The 20,762-nt window shown below is 42.0% G+C and overlaps 1 protein-coding gene across 1 annotated transcript in view; it reads left to right on the top strand.

Annotated features, from left to right (window-relative positions):
- The window catches only part of cpped1 (calcineurin-like phosphoesterase domain containing 1), a 67,999-nt gene extending 57,629 nt beyond the window's left edge, over nt 1-10,370 (top strand). Inside the window, exon 6 of the mRNA XM_026179077.1 lies at nt 9,168-10,370. Within this exon, the coding sequence (XP_026034862.1) occupies nt 9,168-9,394 (227 nt within the window). The 3' untranslated portion in view covers nt 9,395-10,370. The remainder of the gene's footprint in view (nt 1-9,167) is intronic.
- Nucleotides 10,371-20,762: the final 10,392 nt, after the last annotated feature.

Here is a 20,762-nt window from a genome sequence, read left to right as displayed (position 1 = left end):
CCGCTGTGTCAGTGGGGATGGTGTTCGCTCTGTGTTGTAGCGTCCTGATGACACCCAGTTTGTGCTCCAGTGGATGATGAGAGTCAAACCTTAGATACTGATCCGTATGTGTAGGTTTACGGTACACGTCAGCTTTTAGATGTCCCCCATTACTGATGGAAATCTCACAGCCTAAGAAGGCTAACCTGCCACTTTTCATATCCTCCCTGGTGAATGTGAGGTGTCCGTCCACCGAGTTAATGTGATCCGTGAAATGTGGTACGTCCTGAGATTTGATTTTCACCCAGGTGTCATCCACATATCTGAACCAATAGCTTGGTGGTGTTCCAGGGTAGGATAGCAAAGCCCTCTTTTCCACTTCTTCCATGTACAGATTGGCCACGATGGGTGAAACTGGGGAGCCCATGGCACACCCATGTTTCTGCCTGTAGATCTGACCCTTGTATGTGAAGTAGGTGGAATGAAGACACAGTTCCAAAAGCAAACACACTTGGTCGATGCTGAGAGTGGTCCTGTTGCTGAGGTTGGTGTCATCCTGTAATCTCTTACGGACTACCTCCAACACTTCCGTGACTGGGATGCAAGTGAAGAGAGATGTAACGTCGTACGAGACCATGGTTTCATCTGCCTCCATAATGACATCTCTCACCTTCTCAACAAAATCCAGGATGTTCTGGATGTGGTGTTCAGAGCTGCCCACCAGCGGGTTGAGGATCGAAGCCAGAAACTTGGAGATGTTATAGGTGACAGAGTCGATCATGCAGACAATCGGTCTTAAAGGTGCTCCCTGTCCAGATGAACAGAATCAACTTTTGGAGATTTACTTTCCGGATGATTGAGAATGCATCAAGACGTTTTAACCCACTTTGGTGAGGACTGCCTAAAGGTTGTACGTCAGTATGAGCAAACAGCATGTAAATGGTAAATGGCCTGTATTTATATAGCGCTTTACTAGTCCCTAAGGACCCCAAAGCGCTTTACATATCCAGTCATCCACCCATTCACGCACACATTCACACACTGGTGATGGCAAGCTACATTGTAGCCACAGCCACCCTGGGGCGCACTGACAGAGGCGAGGCTGCCGGACACTGGCGCCACCGGGCCCTCTGACCACCACCAGTAGGCAACGGGTGAAGTGTCTTGCCCGTTGCCTGTAGTCCTGTAGTTCCTGTAGTCCGCCGTCTTACGGCGGACTACAGGAACCACCTGAGATTCAGCCTCAGATGCCGACAAAACAGGAGTACTCCTAAGGGTCTGCAAATGAGCTCTTCAGTTAAGGCTTCCGGGCAACAAAAATCCTCCAGAGGGCACAGCATCAGTTGCTTAATGAACACGTGAGGCAAACAAATTTTACCATCGACATGGTAAAATCTCAAGAGAAGCGGATCCGACAGAGACTGAAAATGGTTTTAGATGAGAATAATAAAACTGTGTTAAATAATTGATACGTCACCACAAATGCAACACTAAAAAAAGCAGAGTGTAATAATAAGGAGCGATAATCTAAAATGAAGCACACTTGGGAAGCTTTAGGGTTAGGAGTAAAATTGGGCTTTGGCACAGAGCAAATGTGAGTAGGACCTTAAAGTCAATCATTTCTGAGATTTTTTAATAGAAAAATAGAAAAGAAAATACTATTCACAAATATACATGGGGTAGTCTGCATTTACATAATCCAGCAAGTTGATGCATTCTTATAAAGTTAAAATGACAAATACAAATACATAGGAGTCGGCACCGGTTTGTGGCAGCTACCATGTTTCCCAACCATATTTGAATAAAGTGGCGGGGAAAGACATCTCCTTTGACTAATTGTGTTATGTCTGTGGCCACATTTGTAGTAAACCAAAAGGTGGAGGAGAAGAGAAGTTATGAGTGTTTGCATGCTGTTGAGGTACATTTAAATTTGTGTCTGCACCTTCACACTCAAGATATGAAGGATCATACCTATGTTTTATCATCTCAGATGGGATTGATTCCCTTCACCAAAGAAATTGGCATCTTAATAAAAATCTCATTCTCTTCCTTCTACACCTCAAGCCTCATCTCCAAAAATGAAGTCAGGCCTATAATACACAAAAACCTGCAGACATGTGCTCATTTATTCCAGATATTTTTAGAATGACTTATTGTCAGCAGATTAGACACGTGACCCTCCCGTCTCCAGATAGCTGACAACAACAGCTGTTTATAAGCTAATATTGTGCCAGCTAATGTTAGGCTTGAGTTTTCTAAAAATCACAGTTTCCCCCTGATAAACAGTTTGATCACATTCTCACATCTTTTGAGCGTTTATTCATTAAGCATTAGAGCAAACAGTGTCCAATAGGGGTGGGCGATATAAACGATATACGATAGAAACGATATAAATTTGGCCAACGATAGAGATTTTGACTATATCACTGTACCGCGATAGCGCATGTTGATGATGTCATCAAGCTGCGCCTGTTTTGGTCGAAAGCATCGCAGCAGCTACAACCAATATCATCTGCAAATTATGCCGGGCGACAGTCATAGCAAAGAAATGAAGCACTTTTGAAATATGGGGAAAGCCAAAAACTGCGCTTCCTCCACTTCCGTAACATTGATTCATTAATGTTGAATTCTCTCACATCTGTTCTATTCCCATGTTGTTGCAGTATATTAATAACTAACCTCGTATTGTGGATGAATAATCTCAGTTGTTCTCCTGACTGAAGTTTGGCCCGTGTATAGCATCCTGCTATGCGATTTGTCCCTAACCACCAGAATCCCTCACGTTAACTTTTATCAAGTGGAAAAAAGTTGGCGTTCATCCTCCAGCTTCACTGTGCTAATGTTATGCTAACATAGCTGTGTCGCTAGCAATCACGTAGCACAACATTATATACCAGGTAGTCCAACTTCAGTAACCCTGCAAACACCACTGCTGTTTAGTTTTCTGTCTTCATTTATGTTGGAAGTGATAGCAGAGCTGTACGTTTTAATTAGTTTCAAAAATTTCTGTCAGAACATGGTATGTCATGTTTACGTGCAAACTAGCGAGCTAACGTCCTGTTAACTTGTAACTCCGTTAAATTTAATAAATTCTATTTTCATGGATGCCTGGATGTTAAACTTGATTGTTGCACCCGATAAAGCAGCAACGCTGATGATTTAATTAAAGATGAAAGAATTTCGACCGTTTTTAACTCTCAGTGTTCGTTTGACTTTTGGACCCAGATTGCTCCGCGAAGCTCCTCACTACGGCAGCCGTAATGCTCTGACAATCCATCAAGCAGTGCGGCTTACCAAAGTTGTACTAAAACATTTTTAACAGATTTCTGCACGCCAAAATCAGTTCGAGGTCAGTAAGCACAACCAGAATTCATACATAAGGCACACTCTCGATTTTTGAGACAATTAAAGGATTTTAAGTGTGCCTTATAGTGTGGAAAATACGTTATACAGAAGAAAAGAATATATCGCGATATATATCGTTACCGCACGTGCTTCAAATTATATCGCGATATGGATTTTAGGCTATATCGCCCAGCCCTAGTGTCCAACAATTTCAGATCCACTTCAAAGATAATCTCACTAATATCAGCTATTAACAGCTAACAGAGTCTAACAGTAGCTAACAGCAGCACAGCAATAACAGCTTACCAACAGTTCAGCATATCCTCAATAACTCACCTCAGTATTGTCATTGGTTAGCTTCTCTGACTCATTGAACCTTGTCTCAGAGTTTTACATCCTCCTCCAGACTAAATAATAGTGCACTCCTATCACTCTGCATTCACAGCTGAGGTAAACAGCTTACATAAATAGGGAAAATTCCAGGGCAGATCTCTGGACTCTGGAGCAAACAGGAGCAGAAACAGACTGACCACCGCTGTACATTCTAAATGTAATGTTTTTGACTGCCGTATTTTTTGGACCATGAGGCCCACTGTCTATGAACGGGTCTGTTTTCATACACAAGGCGCATCAGATTATAGGGCGCATTAACCTCCTACGACCTGGCGTCCACATATGTGGAAATCACATTTTCGGTTGTCTAGACCAAAATATAAGCTTTTGCTCTACAAGGGCCTGATATCCACTTACGAGGACGTTTTACTGCCACTGTTCTATCGAAATTTACAACGAATGTCCTCACCTCATTTTTCTCAAAAACAAAAATCAGGTAAAAAATAAAATCTGGTAATTCTTTGGTTTTACATTCATCAGGTCCCAAACAGCCCAAATAGCAAATAGAATTTAAAAATGCATGCCATGAAAGAGTTCGGATTTGAGGTTAATCGAAACAAAAGTCAAATGTTATTCAACTGATTCTTCTTGCTTCCTCCACTTCCGTACCATTGATTCATTAATGTTGAATTCTCTCGCAGCTTCCTCGTATTGTTCATGGATTATCTCAGGTGTTCTCCTGACTGAAGTTTGGTCCGTTTACAGCATCCTGCCATGCGATTGCATTTCTCACTAACCATCGGAAACCCTCGCGTTAACTTTTATTGAGTGGAAGAAAGTTAGCGTTTTGGACCCAGATTACTCCGAGTCAAAGAGGGTCCTGACTACGGTAGCCGTAATGCTCCGACAATCCATCAAGCGGTGCGGCTTCGTAGCTTTCCAAAGTCGTACTAGAACATTTTTTGACAGATTTTTTAGTTCCGTGTACTACATACAATCAGTTCAAGGTCAGTAAGCACAACCAGAATTCATACATAAGGCGCACCGGATTATAAGGCGCTCTGTCGATTTTAAGCGTGACTTTATAGTGCGGAAAATACGGTACAATGTAACATAAATCAGTCATGAATCAGTCATCTAACTTTTACTAAGGTTTAATGCCTCTACAATGGTCTTACTATAGCTTTTGTAAAAAATGGCTTTTCTAATAGTAATGTGGACTACAGAACATCACTATATTAATATATCACAAATGTTTCACATACATGTGAAGGAAGCGCACTGCTGCTGCGTGGTGTTTTGCGGCATGTGTGGGATACGGATCATCAGCGATGTGGCGACAGAACTCAGACGCACTGACACATGTACATATGCACACTTACACGCTCCCACACACTTTATTTAGCAGCATTAATCATGGTATCTTTGGAAGTTTCAGAGGAGGTTCAGAGAAACCATTTCAGCTTCAAAAAGATTTTTTTTTTCTTCCCTGCTTTCTCCCGCTGGTTCATTCGTCATTATTATTACAGGATTAATCCTCGTCTCTCACTTCTTCACTATTGTCGTCTTAGCGTCTTCCTCCCACCATCTCATCTTTCTAAAGTCTTTTTTTTCTGAGGTGATGAAGAAGTCGCATCTCTCATGTGGATACTGTAGCAAATCCAGAATTTCCACAGTCGGCCTCGATAACTGAGTCATCAGGTGATGCAATCAAACATTTCCCCTGGTTCACACTTCTGTCACTTCTTCGCTTTGTTGTCATTCATGGGGTCTGAATAAATGTAGATGAACTGTATAATTTCTTGTGGGATAGATATAAAAACACTAGCATGGGAAGCCTTCAGCACAGAGCACACACATACTGATAATCATACAGAATAATGAGTACATGCTTTGCCCTACAGTCAGAGAGGGCATTTATGGCCTTTCAGCTCTTATGTAAAACACATTAAATAAAATAACAAGGACACACACATTTGCAAACACAGGACTAGACAGTTCTGAGCCTGCTCAGTTAGTCGGTCACCTCGAGAAGTGGCAAGGTTACATGAAGGCTGGTATTCCTGGGCACACAGATATACACACATTCAATGAATCTGTGTGGTCCATGACGATGTAGCTGCAGGCCCACCCACAAGTCACTGAAGGGTTGGACACACACGACGCTGCTCCAGGTTTTTATTGGAAATGAATTTAGCCCAGGCATACACCCATACAAGCCTTAAATCATCCATTCTCATCTACGGCAGATTAATTATTTAATGGTCCATCATGTGCAACCGCTGTCCTCTCACAGCTCTGAATATTAATACAAATTTAGGTCACATTTGTATTCTGCTGCTGTTTGATTATGCAGAATGGCGGACTTGATGATTCAGGGCAATTTCACGGTGCCGACATCGAAGTAGTATCAGCGGTGGATACATGAGAGCTTTCTGGGAGGGATCTTCCTTGTCTTTGTTGTGCAGATTTCTGAGACAGACCGATGTCTTTCTCATGAACAGGCTGAAATTTATCCTCTTTTGTTGCCAGTTTTCATTATTTTTTTGGCCGGGTGTCTCTCCAGAGATGAGGCAGCGAGCAGCCAGACTTCCCTCCATGGAAACACTTGCCATTGGAAAATAGAGCAGCTCGCGTTTTCTGCCAAAAGGCGGCTGTAAACTAATTTCAACCCTCCCTCTCACCTACACGTACGTGTGCAACTTGCAAACACAAGTACATTTAGCTCCAGAAAATTAATTCAGGGGTTTGAAGTATTGAGTGAAACATTCAGGATTTACAACCATCGTTTTTTTCACAGTCCCCCATTTTAAAGTTTAATTTCACCTATTAACTTGACCACAAATTAGTTTTGAGTACTTTGAGGCTTCTTCACAGGCAACTAGTTTTGTGTCACTTAGCAAAATGTGATGAAGTGATTGATTTGACCCTGACAGAATGTTTCCTGCAACTCCTGTGTTGCTTTCGCTTTGGATCACTGTGCACTGTTACTATGGAGCATCTCCAATCACCTTAGCTGCGTTTGCTTAATCTGAGCAGACTGTATAACTCTAAAGCTGCTTGTGTCCTTGGAAACAGTTTTTATAGTTTGTACCACATCATCGATTATAAACTTTTGACAGATTCCCTTTGGAAACCACAAATACCAAAGTCGTCACACTTGCTTCTCAGTGTTTTACAGATGACGATTTATGGTTGCCATTGTAAGCCACTCCATGGAGTCTTCATACTTTCCTTGATCCTTGATCTTAGGCTGGTGTCACATACATCTAGAGACTGATTGGTGACTGGTTGGCGACTGGTTGGCATGGGCAGCATCTAATATGTCCTTTCTGAGCTCCATGTTGTGATCATTTTTGATCATACGCCACTGTGTTTGTCCACGGCCATCCAGCATTTTGTTTTCTTAGAATGTACTGTATTGTTAATGTGACCACTCCTAATCTTCTCTGTTTTCTCTGGTGGATTTCTGTTGTTTTTTTTAAGCCTAAGGATAGACTTTTTCACTTGTACTGAGAGCAGATTTCAAATGTAAATACTACATTTGGGATCCACTTACAACCTTTTAAGAGTTTTTGAATCAATAATCCAATTACCGCTGGTCCCCTGACCAAAAATAATTACTTCAAGCTCAGGTTAAGCCAGTATTCATTCTGAGTCTTTATTCGTTATAGAACTGTAGCTTAAATATTTTTGGAAATGTCTAAAAATTTGGGTACCTACTGTATTGGACCTTATTATATCCTAATATTAAAGCATTAATCCAGTGACAAGTGTCACCTTATCTTTTCTTATCTAAAATTCTCCCCCTCAAATTCACATTCTGACCTTGTGTTTACCCCTCGCTCAAGTGAAAATTGGCCAGAAATGAGAGGAGCTTGCTTAAAAGTCCAATTGTTTCTCCCCACAAACGAGAAACAAATTTGTAGACAAATACAACCTTCACACAGAAAAACAACTTATCTTGCACCCCTCATTCAAACTGAGGCTTGTTTGGCATGCCATTTTAAGTGTGCATTCATTTCAACTGAAGTGACACAGCATGACTGCCGCAGGGCCAAGCCAAACCCTCACCATTCTATATAATGATGCTGTTTGTAATTGAAATCAAATTGAAAATCGTAACCACCCTAATGAAAGTTTCCTATGTGACAAGTGGAAGCTTCCACAGTTTGCTTTTCCGTCTGTTCCTTTCTCTCATTTCCTTCCTCCCTTTGTAAATTTCCAGTTTTGAGTCTTTACATCATATCATATTTTTCCTTTTTTGCCCCTTTTTTCCTGCTGTCCATCACTGATTCTTTACCCGATTCATCTCACCTTTTAGATTATTCTGCTTTTATTCCCTTGCTTTTTTGTTTGTTTGTTTGATCATGCAACTACAGTGGATGATCGCAGAATTTTGTCGTTGGTTAAGAAAAATCTATTCACAATAACTAGCCAAGAGACACTGTCAGAAATGCAAATACAAAGGGTTTATATCTAGGTGCAAACCACTGGTTACACTCAAGAACAAGAAGACTAGATCAAATGTTTCCAGAAAACACATGAGAGCCTCCACAGTCCTGAAAAAACCCAGCTAGCACTGCACTATGAACGCATACTGCAAAAGCAACCCAAAGAGTTTATGAAGGCCAAGTCATTCGCATGATTTCAACGCAATAGAGCATCTTTTTCAGTTATTAAAAACAAAAGACCCAGAAACAAGCAGCAACTGAAGGCATCTGCAGCACACAGGCCAGAGAGGAAGCTAAAAAAAGTAGCAAGCAATCAGTCAAGAGATGTTGCTAAGTGGTATATAAAATACAATGCTGGGAAGCTATTAAACAGTGACTTTAAAATATATATATATATCATAGACCTAAATGATGCCACCCTATTCCTGCCTTTTCAGTGATCGACGCTCATGACACATTTGGCTGCTTGTGCTTGTTAAGGATTGACCATGCTAAATATGCCCTCAAAGACAATCTTCTACCAGCCATCCAGCAGTGATTCGGTGACAATCTGTGCATTTTCCAGCATGATGGAGCACCTTGTCACAACGCAAAGGAGATAACCAAGTGGCTCCATTTTGCATCCATGGCCAGAAAACTTTCCAGATCTTAATCAAATCTGTAGTCAATCCCCAGAAAGCAGGTGGGCAGGCAGAAGCCCACAAACTGATCTACTTCAAGCACTGATAAGGCAGGATTGGTTCATCTAGAATTTGACCCAGAAGCTAACGTTCTGCATCCCACAGAGAATTGTAAAAGTTATGAAGAAGAAGGATCGAGGCTGTAAATAGTGACTCTTTGGATAAATGTGATTTATTTGCCAATAAAACTCTAAAAGCTGTGAAATATTTGTAATTGTTTTTCACCATATCATAGAAAAATGTTTTTTAAAAATCTAAATAGAAATTCATAATTCAGTATCAGCCTGAAAAATCTAATATTGTTCTGCCTCCAATTTATTGTAAATTCAGCGTCCCGTACCATTCACCACTACCTCTCTGTCCCTCCTCGCTGCAGGGGTGAAGGCGGTTTTCTCCGGTCATTATCACCGTAACGCCGGGGGCTGCCACGGTGGCCTGGACATGGTCGTAAGCTCGGCCATCGGCTGCCAGCTGGGAGAGGACACCCACGGAGTCAGGGTGGTGGTAGTGACTGCAGACAACGTCATCCATCGCTACTACAGCCTGGAGCAGCTGAGGGCTCGAGGCTTAGACGAGGACCTCAAGAAACTCCTGCAGGCCTGAGCGAACACTCAAACAACGATGAAGCTGGGTGTTTTGTTAACCGACTAGTATTTTTTACATTCAGCACATTGTTGCAACGTGCTACAGTATTATGAGATCACTTGTTCTAATCAGACAGGAGATTTATTCTTATGGTCTACCAGACCCAGATTTGGGTTCTCCAACGACTGAATCATCAAAAACTCTGTTAATTTCATCAAAGTGAAAACAACATAATTTAAATAGTTATGAGAAGAAAAGCAGTGAATTCAAAGCCAGCAAAAATGTCAGTCACAGGTAGTCACGTGTACAGAATCTTCCAGTTTATGTTGTCTCGACTGAATGTTTTCTTGCAAGCATCTCTTGGAGGGTTAGATGTTATCTGTGCTTCCCACTCTCCTAAAAGCGCCACACAGATCTTTGAATGTGTTTTAAGACTCGTGGGTTCTTCTATTGACAAGTGCAGTCCTCCTGTATCTGAAGTAGCATCACATCCTCAGGCACTAGCTCAGTCTGTCTGTGCGGTCCAGTGCATGTGTTATGTGTGTGACTTTGTGCACATCCAGAGTTTTCCATTTTTAAAAGAAGATTCCAACTTAAAACAGTGAAGCGGGCTTGGGCTTTGTTTGCTCAGTTTCCCTTTGGAACATTCCAGAGGCATGATGGGAGATGTAGGACACAACAAGAGTATGTAAAAAGGATGAGACTGAGGGGGGGGAAAGGTCCACCTCAGCTCTTGTTTCTTTAATGTAATCAGTTCAAAATTGTGAAAAGTTGGAATTTTCCTTTTAATGTTCCTAAATTGTCTTCATTGCTCTTCCTGGAGTCTGAAGCCTTTTTTGGACATCCTATGCAATCTTTAACATCACCTTATGATGTGTGTATGTGTTTTCTGTTTAATGTTGTACATCTGTCATCTCTTTGTTTGTAGCCCCCCCCCCCCCCCTCCCTCTTTTTAACAGTTATCAAGAGTCTTTTAATATAAGCTGACCTCACAGATTGTTCTTTATCATTGTCAACTACAACAAAACTGACAATCTTACTTTTAACTAAGACTAGTTTTAAGCTTACTGGTTTTTCATTGGCACAGTAAACAAATACACCACCATGTGACCACCTTAGAATAAAAAAAACAGACTTGCCCATGTTTGAACATTTATACAGTTGAGCTGCAGCTCTGGCGAGAAAGTAAACAGCGAGGTTGATATCTGTGTGATAAAATGGAAAAACTGCCAAACAAAGAAGATGTCCTGGCCAGGACTTCATGTTTCATGCTGTAGTCGTTGTTTACAAATGCAGAATTTAGATTGAAGCTTGATTTTCATTTTTAATTCCAGCATAAGCTCGCCACAGACATGCTAACTTGCAACCGAAACCTGCTCAGATGGGAGTGGACATTAAAGCTCCACTCTGCATATTCGCATTCATATTCATACGTCTGTACAGATTACACGCTGCGCTACTTCATGTGCTCATGAAGGCAATTTAAAGCCTAGCGTGGTGGAATGGTGGACCTGCCACTAACAAGGGAATCTAAATGAATAGGTGATTACACAATGTAAATAAATTGGATGGCAAAGGAATTGGGACCATAAATAGTTTCTATAATAACTCGTGATTTAATCAGAATCTCTCGAAAAATTTAAGATTGCTTCATATTACCCATGAATGACTCTGTAGTGCGAGTGCTGCAATATCCACCCGTGGCTCCCAGTTACGATTTTATTGAAGCATAGATCAAACTGACTGTGATTTTCTCACGCTGTGATGCGGCTCAGATGAAAATATTTCATCATTAGGCTGGAGCTTGAGTCGAAATTTAGGATGCGGCAGCTCACACTTCAAGCACACCTAGTTCGCTTTAATCCGCACACGTCAGCGTCTGCGCAGCAAACCAGACCCGGAGACGTAAATAAAGAAATGAAGTGCAATTGTCCGATGAAAGCCAAACTTAAGGAGGTGTCAGACCGATGATGTGACGGTGCTGCGGTGTGTCCGCGGGAGGAGGAGGACAGTATTTCCTGACCGTTTAGTCACAGCGTTAACGCTCGACTCCCTGCAGGCTTATTTGGGAGCCAACGGTCCTGGAATTGTCTTTTAAAATGGACGTTTCTGAAACTAAATGACTTTCTTTGTGAGCCCTAAATCACTCTACTCAATTACACTTTCCACACACAGACTCTCACACTCTCCCTGACCGACTGGGAACCTAACAGAGTTGTCATGGCAACCATTTAGCAACACATCTGTGTGTGTCTCGGAGAGAGACTGCAAGTGTCGGAGAGAAAGTCTACTTACTCCTTGTGTGTGTGTGTGTGTGTGTGTGTGTGTGTGTGTGTGTGTGTGTGTGTGTGTGTGTGTGTGTGTGTGTGTGTGTTCGTTCGTGTTCGGCCCTGGTCTGGTGGGTACTGTAGGTGATTTTCCATCGGCGATGTGATCACTGACCTCATTTCACACTGACGGATTCGGTCTCTTTTCCAAAAAGTCGGCGTGCGATAGAGGGAGGAGGCGGCATCTGAGAGGAATGGATAATGAGTGTGATGTGTGAAAGACGACTGAGTCCATCTCCTTCATTTCCTGTCTGAGAAGGAACCTTATGTCCTTATCTATTTTTATATCCTCCCCGGTAGACGAGCTCAGCCACTTTGTTCTTTTATCTGTTTTGAGGATGTGTGTCTAAATTTTGTTTTTGTGCATGTTTCTTCCATAAATGTGTGCGTGTGTGTGTGTATGTATATATATATATATATATATGTATGTGTTGGGGGATGGCATTACACAACTTTGACTTGTTCCTGTGTTGAATTCTAACGAATGACCATACTGAACAATATTACTGTGACAGCCAATTGTATTTTTATAATAAATGTTGATTTTTCTCTAACAGTGACTAACTCTGTGATTTATTTTTTTTGTGTGTTCATTCATTTGTAGCCGTTACCACTTTACAAGCTCAGCTCACACAAACAATTTCTCATGCATGTGTCTAAACGGCAGTGAGATGTAGTGTTAATTTGTATTATACAAGAACTTTGGACACTTCTGAAATCCGCTCCCAGGAAACAACGTTGAGCCATCTCTGAACTCCTCCTCTTATATTTTAGACTTTTATAACCAAGATAGGCCAGTTTCTTTTCGTAAACAAGGCGTATTTTTCTTTTTAGGAAGTAGAAATAGTACACGTAGAAAACGTTTTAAAGGTGCACAGTCGATGGCTACTTTGTTACACGTGTTCAAGTCCTAATATCAGCCAATCACATGGCGACAACTCAGTGCATTTAGCCACGTCAACATGGTCAACACGACCTGCAAACTTAAATTCCATTTATTCAGAAAGAGGAAGAAAGATAATTAAGTAGTTTTGAATGTGGCATGGTAGTTGACCCAGATGGTACCAGATGTTGATCTACTGGGATTGGAATGGACACAACCATCTCTAGGGTTTCTAGAGAATGGTCTGAAAAAGAGAAAATGTAGTGAGCAGCCATACTGTTTCAACCTGATAGGAATGCAAATAAGCACTCATTACAAACAAAGTATGCACAAGAGCATCTCTGAATGCGGAACATATGGGCTGCAACAGCAGAAGACCACATCAGATGTCACTCTTAGCTCAGAATCAGAATACTTTATTAACCCCTTAGGAAATTATGTCCTCACAGTTGCTACAAGACAGAACAGTAAGTAACTAAATTAAATGATACAAAATATTACAAAGTTACAAAAAGAACAAAATAGCTCCAATTATAAATATCCCAGTATCTTATGCAAAATTAAAAATATATGTAGTTGGTGCTGAGGGCTCCCTCTTATTAGATTGACTTTGTAATATGCGTTTTGCGCAAGTTTACAAATATCGAACAACAGCAGACTGGAAAACATTAACTGGTCTGATGAGTCTGGATTTCTTGTGCAACATTTGGATGGTAGGGTCAGAGTTTTGTGTAAACAATATAAAAGCATGGCTCCAACCTGCCTTACATCAACATTCAGGCTGGTGCTAGTGGTGAAAGGGTGTGGGGGATATTTTCTTTACACACTTTGAGCTCCTTCATACCAAGTGAGCGTGGATTAAAACCCACAGCCTACCCAAGTACTATTATTGACAATATCCATCCCTTTATGACTGCAGTTTCCTCATTTTGTCCTGGCTGCTACGAGCAGGATAATGTACCATGTGACAAAGCTCCAATCACTGGACTCTGATGGCCTCCACAGTTATCAGACCTCAATCCACCTTTGGAATACAGTGGAACATAATATTCACATCTGGATGTGCAGCTGACAAATCTGCATCAACTGTGCAACGCTATTGTGTCATCATGGACCAAAACCTCTGAAGAATGTTTACAGCACCTTGTTGCATGGATGAAACAAAGAATAAAGGCAGTTCAGAGGGCAAGAAGGGGTCCAACTTGGACTAACAATGTGTCCCTAATAAAGTGGGCGCTGAATGTATACTCCTATAAAACTGTAACGTTTAAGCAATGGTTCACGAAAGCAGATCTAGGTTCAGTCTAGAAGCAATGTTGGTTAAATTTGCCCCATGATGGAGTTGGACAGCAGGAAGCAGGTGCTATCTGCGCACTAATCCAAAAGGGAACGTCTCAGCTAGTGTTTTGATTTTCTGAGAACATCTCAGCTGGACGCTACCTGGTGACGTTCTCAGCATGCACATCTTTGAGGGACAGAGGATGTTACTTGGCAACTCTTCAGAGCAAATTGAGGATATTCTGAGAACCTCCAGAGGAAGTCATAAAGCAGAAAATTTATATCATAATCAAAAGAACACTTTTGATAAGAACTTCTCCAATAATCAGTGAAGACACAGGATGTCCATCACCTTTAGAAAACACCAGCTTCTTTATAGCGACTGAGATTGGTGCGGCTATATCGTATTTTTATCGCCATCACTGCCTGAAACACATTCTAAGAAACACTTTTCTTACCTTTTAATCCACAAAAACCTTGGAGTTGTACAGCTATGAACAAACTTTGATTACAGCACTGACCAATTCAATCCAGCATTCAAGATATTCCTCAGACTGTGCAGGCCTAACTGAGACTGAATACATGAACCACCTCAGAATATATTGATGACTATTCTTCTTCCTCTCCAGCAAAACTTCATCCAATATGACCTGCAAACAGTTGCACATTTTTAATCAATCAATAAAAAAGAAAGCGGAACAAAGGGATGAAAAGTTAAACTTTAGCGAGGGAAAGGTCAGCACAATAACATCAGCAAAGTCTTGTTTATTTTCCTTGTACTCCTTTTCATTAAAGTTTGCTTCTCTGCTGGTCGTCCATGCAACCCCCTGCGGCGGCTCTATGCGCCACCAGGTGTGCCTTCCCCGCAGGTTGAGAGCCACGGCTCTGCAGGGTCTCTGCATGAGCACAATCGTGCCGTTCAGGTCGGAGCAAATGAATGTCCATTTCGGGCGGTCTGATTGATGTGAGATTGAACCCGCCTCGAGGACTGGTTATTTATGACATGGAAGAAAATAGAGACCCAGGGCGACATGATCGAGCAACGCCTCGATTCACATGAAAATGTATCAGACATATCGACTGTTCAAATTCTTTCTGAGTAAATATTAGAATCTGTTACTGCTGAAAAACAGACGTCATGATTGTGTGACAAGGTGGAAAACCACGCATATGCGCTTGAGCGACAACATTTTTTACATCCAGTGTTCTGTCGGGTTGAAGTCAGGACTCTGCGCAGGCCAGTCAAGTCCTTCCACACCGAACTTGCTCATCTACGTCTTTATGGGCCTTTGTTTGTGAACTGGTCATGTTGGGAAGGTGGGAAAGCGCCATCCCCAAAGTGTTCCCACCAAGTGTGGAGTATGAAATTGTCCAAAATGTCTTGCTATGCTGAAGCATTAAGAGTTCCTTTCACTGTAGCTAAGCGGCTGAGCCCAACTCCTGAAAACAACCCCACACCATAATCCTCCTCCACCAAACTTTACACATGGCCCTATGCAGTCTGAGAAGTATTGTTCCCCTAGCAATCGCCAAACCCAGACTCGTCCATTGGTTTGCCAGACAAAGAAGCCACTCCAGAGGACATGTCAGCGTGCTTCACACCAATGCATTCTACGGCTCAGATCCAGCTGCTCAGCGATACACACTGTTCTTGTGCTAATCTGACGGCCACATGAAGTTTGGAGGTCTGTAGCAATTGACTTTGCAGAAAGTCGGTGATCTCTGCGCACTACACGCCTCAGCATCTGCTGTTTCCGCTCTGTAATTTTACATGACCTACAACTTCATGGCTGAGTTGCTGTCGTTCCCAATTGCTTCCACTTTGTTATCAAACCACTAACAGTGAACTGTGGAATATTTAATAGTGGATGCTCTAAATAAACCCCTAAATTCGATGTAAAGTCAAGTAAAAACTTTTGGCCATATAATGTATAAACAAGATTAAGGGATGTTATAAACCCCTATGCCATGTTACTTTAAAATACCCCTCATGGCAAAATGTAATCCATGTTTTTGTGATGTACACTGATCCAGTATTTAAGAGTACCATTTTCACATAAATACCCATTTTTAACCTTTCCACAAAGCAGAACCATGCCTGGCTCAAAGGGAAAGGTGAATAATGATGATTGTAATCCATCATTTTGTAGTTTAATCTCAAATCCGGGGGATCATAGACATACCACGTCAGCAGGGATTGTGCTAAAATGTGGTATTTTCACATGAAAGTACAGACACCTCAAACGTAAGTGGAATTCTAGTCAAATATTCCAAACATTCCTCACACAAAGCTTTTAGTCCAATACTTTTATTGCTTTTTTGTTGCTCAGTGTCATTTCTTTGAAATAATATAAAGACTTTTACACAGACACACAAAGTTCCCATAGGATGGCAGCTTTGTGTACAAATGTGCTTCCTGCTCAGTTCCTACACATTTGTTTTACTGTGACAGAGTGACAGATGAAAGCTAGTTCCTGTTTCTTGATGTAAAGTGCTGTCACAGTGTCTTGGAACGCTTACAGGTGTAGAAAAGAAACACACACGTACCTATAAAACAGACTACACGCTCATTGAAGCCTTTTCCACAACACTGTTTTTCTCACACGAAAGCATATCAGAAGTGGGCGTAGAGGACGCGGGTCATGGGTCACTTGCTTTCCAACACCCGTGAGAATCTTACATGCAGGGTGACAGCGTGAAATGGAGGGGTGGGGCTGACATTTCAAAAGTGAGAACAATAAATCACCAGGGGCACACTAAAGAGGTTATTTTATATTTTGGGTCCTAATGGAATCCAAGAAGTGATCATTACATGGTGGCAAGAATAATTTGGCCGTCCTCCGTGCTGTTGGATGCGCGAGGAAAATTACAAAGCAGACAGAGCATTAGGTGAAGCAACCAGTCGGCAAAGCAAAGAAACGACATTCAGCTCGGCACCCTTCATCACAGTTCTTACGCTCAAAGCGGTGACAGCCGAGGCAGTTAAATTACATGCTCCCATAGATAGGGCTCTCATTCCTATTGTTGTAATGAAAAAAACTAATTTCACAACACAAATCTTCTGAATTATAATACTCGAGGACTTAAATCCACGTTGTTTGGCTCTCTAAAATTACTTCATGCGCAAGTCTGAAGGGACTTGCAGTAAATGGGAGATTTGTGCTGTAAACAATGAGAGCACTGAGAGTTTTATCAAAAATTAGACCCAGACTGAGAATTGCTCTCTAAAAGGATTTGTCTGGTTGTGGCATACGTCCTGATAATTGTGTGATATGATTATTAGCTTAAAAGAAAGCGGTTTGTTTGAATTAAACATCTGGTCACGTCTGCTCTGCTCCCAGGAAGGAACCTTTTCATTAGAAACAGCTACGTATTACCCAGAAGCTCCAGTTTAACCACATAACTCAGCAGCTTTAAAGAGACAGCTACTAACGTTTTGGGTTTGAGAGTAAATATACATTGATTAGGGTGTAATTACATTTTTAACAAACTCATGTCTTCCATAAACTTAAAATTAATTAATTAAAAATAGATATGAGCCGGTTTCAGGTTGTGGATCCACTTAATGGTATTTCATGTATTTGGATAAAGATGGCCACATATATATTATTGCCAAAGGCAGAAGAGAAGAGAAGTCATAAGCATTCACGTGGTGCTTTATCACCTGATAAGGGTGCTCTTCACCACCAAAGCAAAAGCGTGAAGGAAAGAGACAATGTGACCGGCATCTGGATAAAACGTCATCCCCTCCTTCCTCACCTTGAGCCTCATCTCCTGAACTGAAGGCAGGGCTCTAACACACACAAACATACATAAAAAGGCTTTTTCTCTACGTCCAGCGAGAACCTCATAAATCTGGGAAAAAATTATGTTTTATTTTTATTGTAGAAACAGGTTTATTCCCAACATTCATTCTCCTTTCTGTGAATCAACACTTACCAGTGAGCTGATGGGAAATGTAGAGTTGATGTAAGATTTCAGGCCACATAGAATAATTTGTTTCACTGTTGCTGTGCAAATTGTGTCCACAGCAGCCCATGAATGTAGATGTGAACATCTACAACTGAATGACAATAACGTGCTCAGAAGATGGTGCAATATCATTAAACCTTGTGTATTTAATGTAAATTATCAGCCTACTTGCATCCTCCTGCTGCAAGTATGAGACTTGGCTCGGAAAAGGAGACGAGTACGAGAACAGAGATGCACACACTTGGCCGGGCTCCAGTATCGCCACCACTTCATTTCTCCACGCTGTCCACAGGTGTTGGGGGGCAGGAGCAAATGAAACTTGGCGTATCGAATCATGGCCTGACGTCAGGGTGCCACCCATTATGGCGGTGGGCCCGCTGACAGCGCGAGCCATCTGGGCAGCAGAGAAGCGGCGACAGGCCCATCCATTCCTGTGTCCTGCCCTCTGGGCCTGCAGCCAGTGAGACAGACTGGGAGAGCTGGCCGGGATCAGCGCTCCTCGCTCGCTCACCAAGCCGAGGCGTGTTTTGATGGTTCTACAAATCACTGGGGTCAAAAATGAGCACGATTCGCTTTATTTAATGCGACTGTTTGGTTTCACCCACTCAGTTTGACCGGTCACAGATGTATCCCAACTGTTGCATTAATGCCATAAATAATGTTACTCATATTCCTTGTTTTCTTATTTCTCTGATATCAGATGAGACACAGTAGTACAGAATGGCCTGCGCACTGCTTGATTGACCGCAGCTCCTCAAATTCAACATGAAAATGCTTTGATACACCTTAAAAGATATGCCACATTTGGCCTTATTACACGTCTACCCCGCAGTCACGGCAATGAAAGTCTGCGAGAGACCCCGATGGTGGAGCAGTGAAGCAGCAACGATAGCAAAGACAGTAAAGAAGTGTGCCAGCTTGGCTAATCATGGTCGACAGTGGTGTACGTGCACGTAACTTAGTGAGTTCTGTGGGTAATATTTGAGAGGTGGAGACCGGGTGTGATGAGAAAATTAAAATGATAATTGTCTTCCTTCCTGAACTAAAAGCTGCCGTTTTCTCATTCAAGTTCCAGAGGAACGTTTTTGAACCCAAATGACTCACTTGAAGCAGTCCATAGAGTATACTAAAAAGAATTATTTTTAAACCTTTGTGACATGTGCCCTGCTGGTAAGTCAGGGAGCGAGACGTCGAGATTTTTCCAAAGTCTCAAAGGTGCTGTGCTGTTGTCAGACAGCTGACAAAACCGGTATTAAACTAGAGTGTGCTCTAATTCAACTGTCAAACTTCGCAGCCGTGCCGACGGTGTGGTTCTAGGTATGGAGGTGTTGCCTCGTCACCGGCTTGTTTTTGGTTTCTCTGTCCAAAGCATAATTGTGGGGTAGTTAAGTCAAAAGTTGTTGTTTTTTTTTAAAAACTCTCTGCCTCATCGTCTAGCCGTAAGTTGGACTTAGAGATGTGGCTCAGTATACAAGTACATAAGTATAGTATCAGTATAAGTATGAAGTATCAGTATGAAGTTTCTAATGAAAGAGTATCAGTGGGGTGCAGTGGGGGGGACATTCAGTTCAATTAAATGTAGTTTTGTTTATATAGTCCCAAATCACAGCAAGAGTCATCTCAAAGTAAAAATCCTACAATGATACAGAGAAGACCCCTGTATGCCATCACTTGGCGACAGCTGAAAAGAAAAACTCCCTTTTAACAAGTAGAAACCTTCAGCAGAAGCAGGCTCAGGGAGGGGCAGGAATCCTCCATGACTAATGAGTAAATTCAGAGTGGTGTACAAACACACTGAGAGTGAACAGGAAATACTCAGTGCATGATGGGAAGCCCCCAGCAGCCTATGCCTAAGTGAGAATTCGGGGTCACCGGATCCAGCCCTAGCTGTAAGTTCTATCTAAAAGGGAAGTCTAATAACAGTAGAGAGGATGGGCCAAAATTAGCATTCAGCTGGCAGCTACACTGCGTCTGTACTGTCATGTTTTTTTTGCACCCACTCATGGTCTTCATGTGTGCAACATGCACCTCAAGTGCTCCCCTGACTTCTGCTGCGTCTGTGCTTCATGCACTGATTTTGTAATTTTGTAAAATTCTGGGTTTCAAAGTGCAGATGTCTGGTTTCCAGGCAAGCTTTGCACTTCTACAGAAACCAAAAGTACTTCTTTAGACTAAGATTAATGCATGGATTTGTGCATGGGTACACCGTTAAAATCAGATCAGACAAGATCTGATCGTGTTTTGTGTCAGCTAATTGCTGAGTGATGTCGTGGCTGAAAGTCAGAGATGGAACAGGGGGCAACAGGGAGATGGTAACTGGCAGGGGTTAGCTGGATGAAGAACAGACTGGCTGAGGGAGCAGATTGGCAAGTCGGGGATGAGAGCACACAGGGGCATGCCGAGTGTGGAGCAGACGGGCTGGGGTCAGATGAAGCTGGGCTGACAGAGGATCAGGCTGGGTCACTACTGATCTTGAACATGAGCAACAGAGTTAAACTAATGCTGGGTTCAGAATATGTAGTATCATCCAACTTATAGACTGACACAGACAATGTGGGATTTTAGTTTAGGTCGGAAAAGACTACGTTTTGTTTATTTTGACCGGTGTGTCATAATGGGATGAAAACCGATGCTGAATCTGGGACACTTCCCAACAGAAAGACTAGCAAGTTCGAGTCTTTTGGGGTCATGTGACAGATCTGTCACTTCTGTGAAGCTGACCAATGTGAAAAGAGAGGCTCCGCTAACAGTCGACTGCCGCTCAGCTTTGTACAGCTGTAAATGTGGCAAAGCTAAAGAGGAATACTCTTTTGATTCCTTTCCTTTGAATCTCCATCCATATCTCAAGAGTCATGAAAGGGAGCAACGTGTGGTCAATCAGTCCCACAAAATGCAATATTTTTGAACGTTCGGTTAGTAGCCTAAT

The sequence above is a fragment of the Astatotilapia calliptera genome, chromosome 8, assembly GCF_900246225.1.
Source record: "Astatotilapia calliptera chromosome 8, fAstCal1.2, whole genome shotgun sequence".
NCBI lineage: Eukaryota > Metazoa > Chordata > Actinopteri > Cichliformes > Cichlidae > Astatotilapia > Astatotilapia calliptera.
Note: the sequence above shows the minus strand (reverse complement) of the source record. Positions and strands in the feature narration are given on the sequence as shown.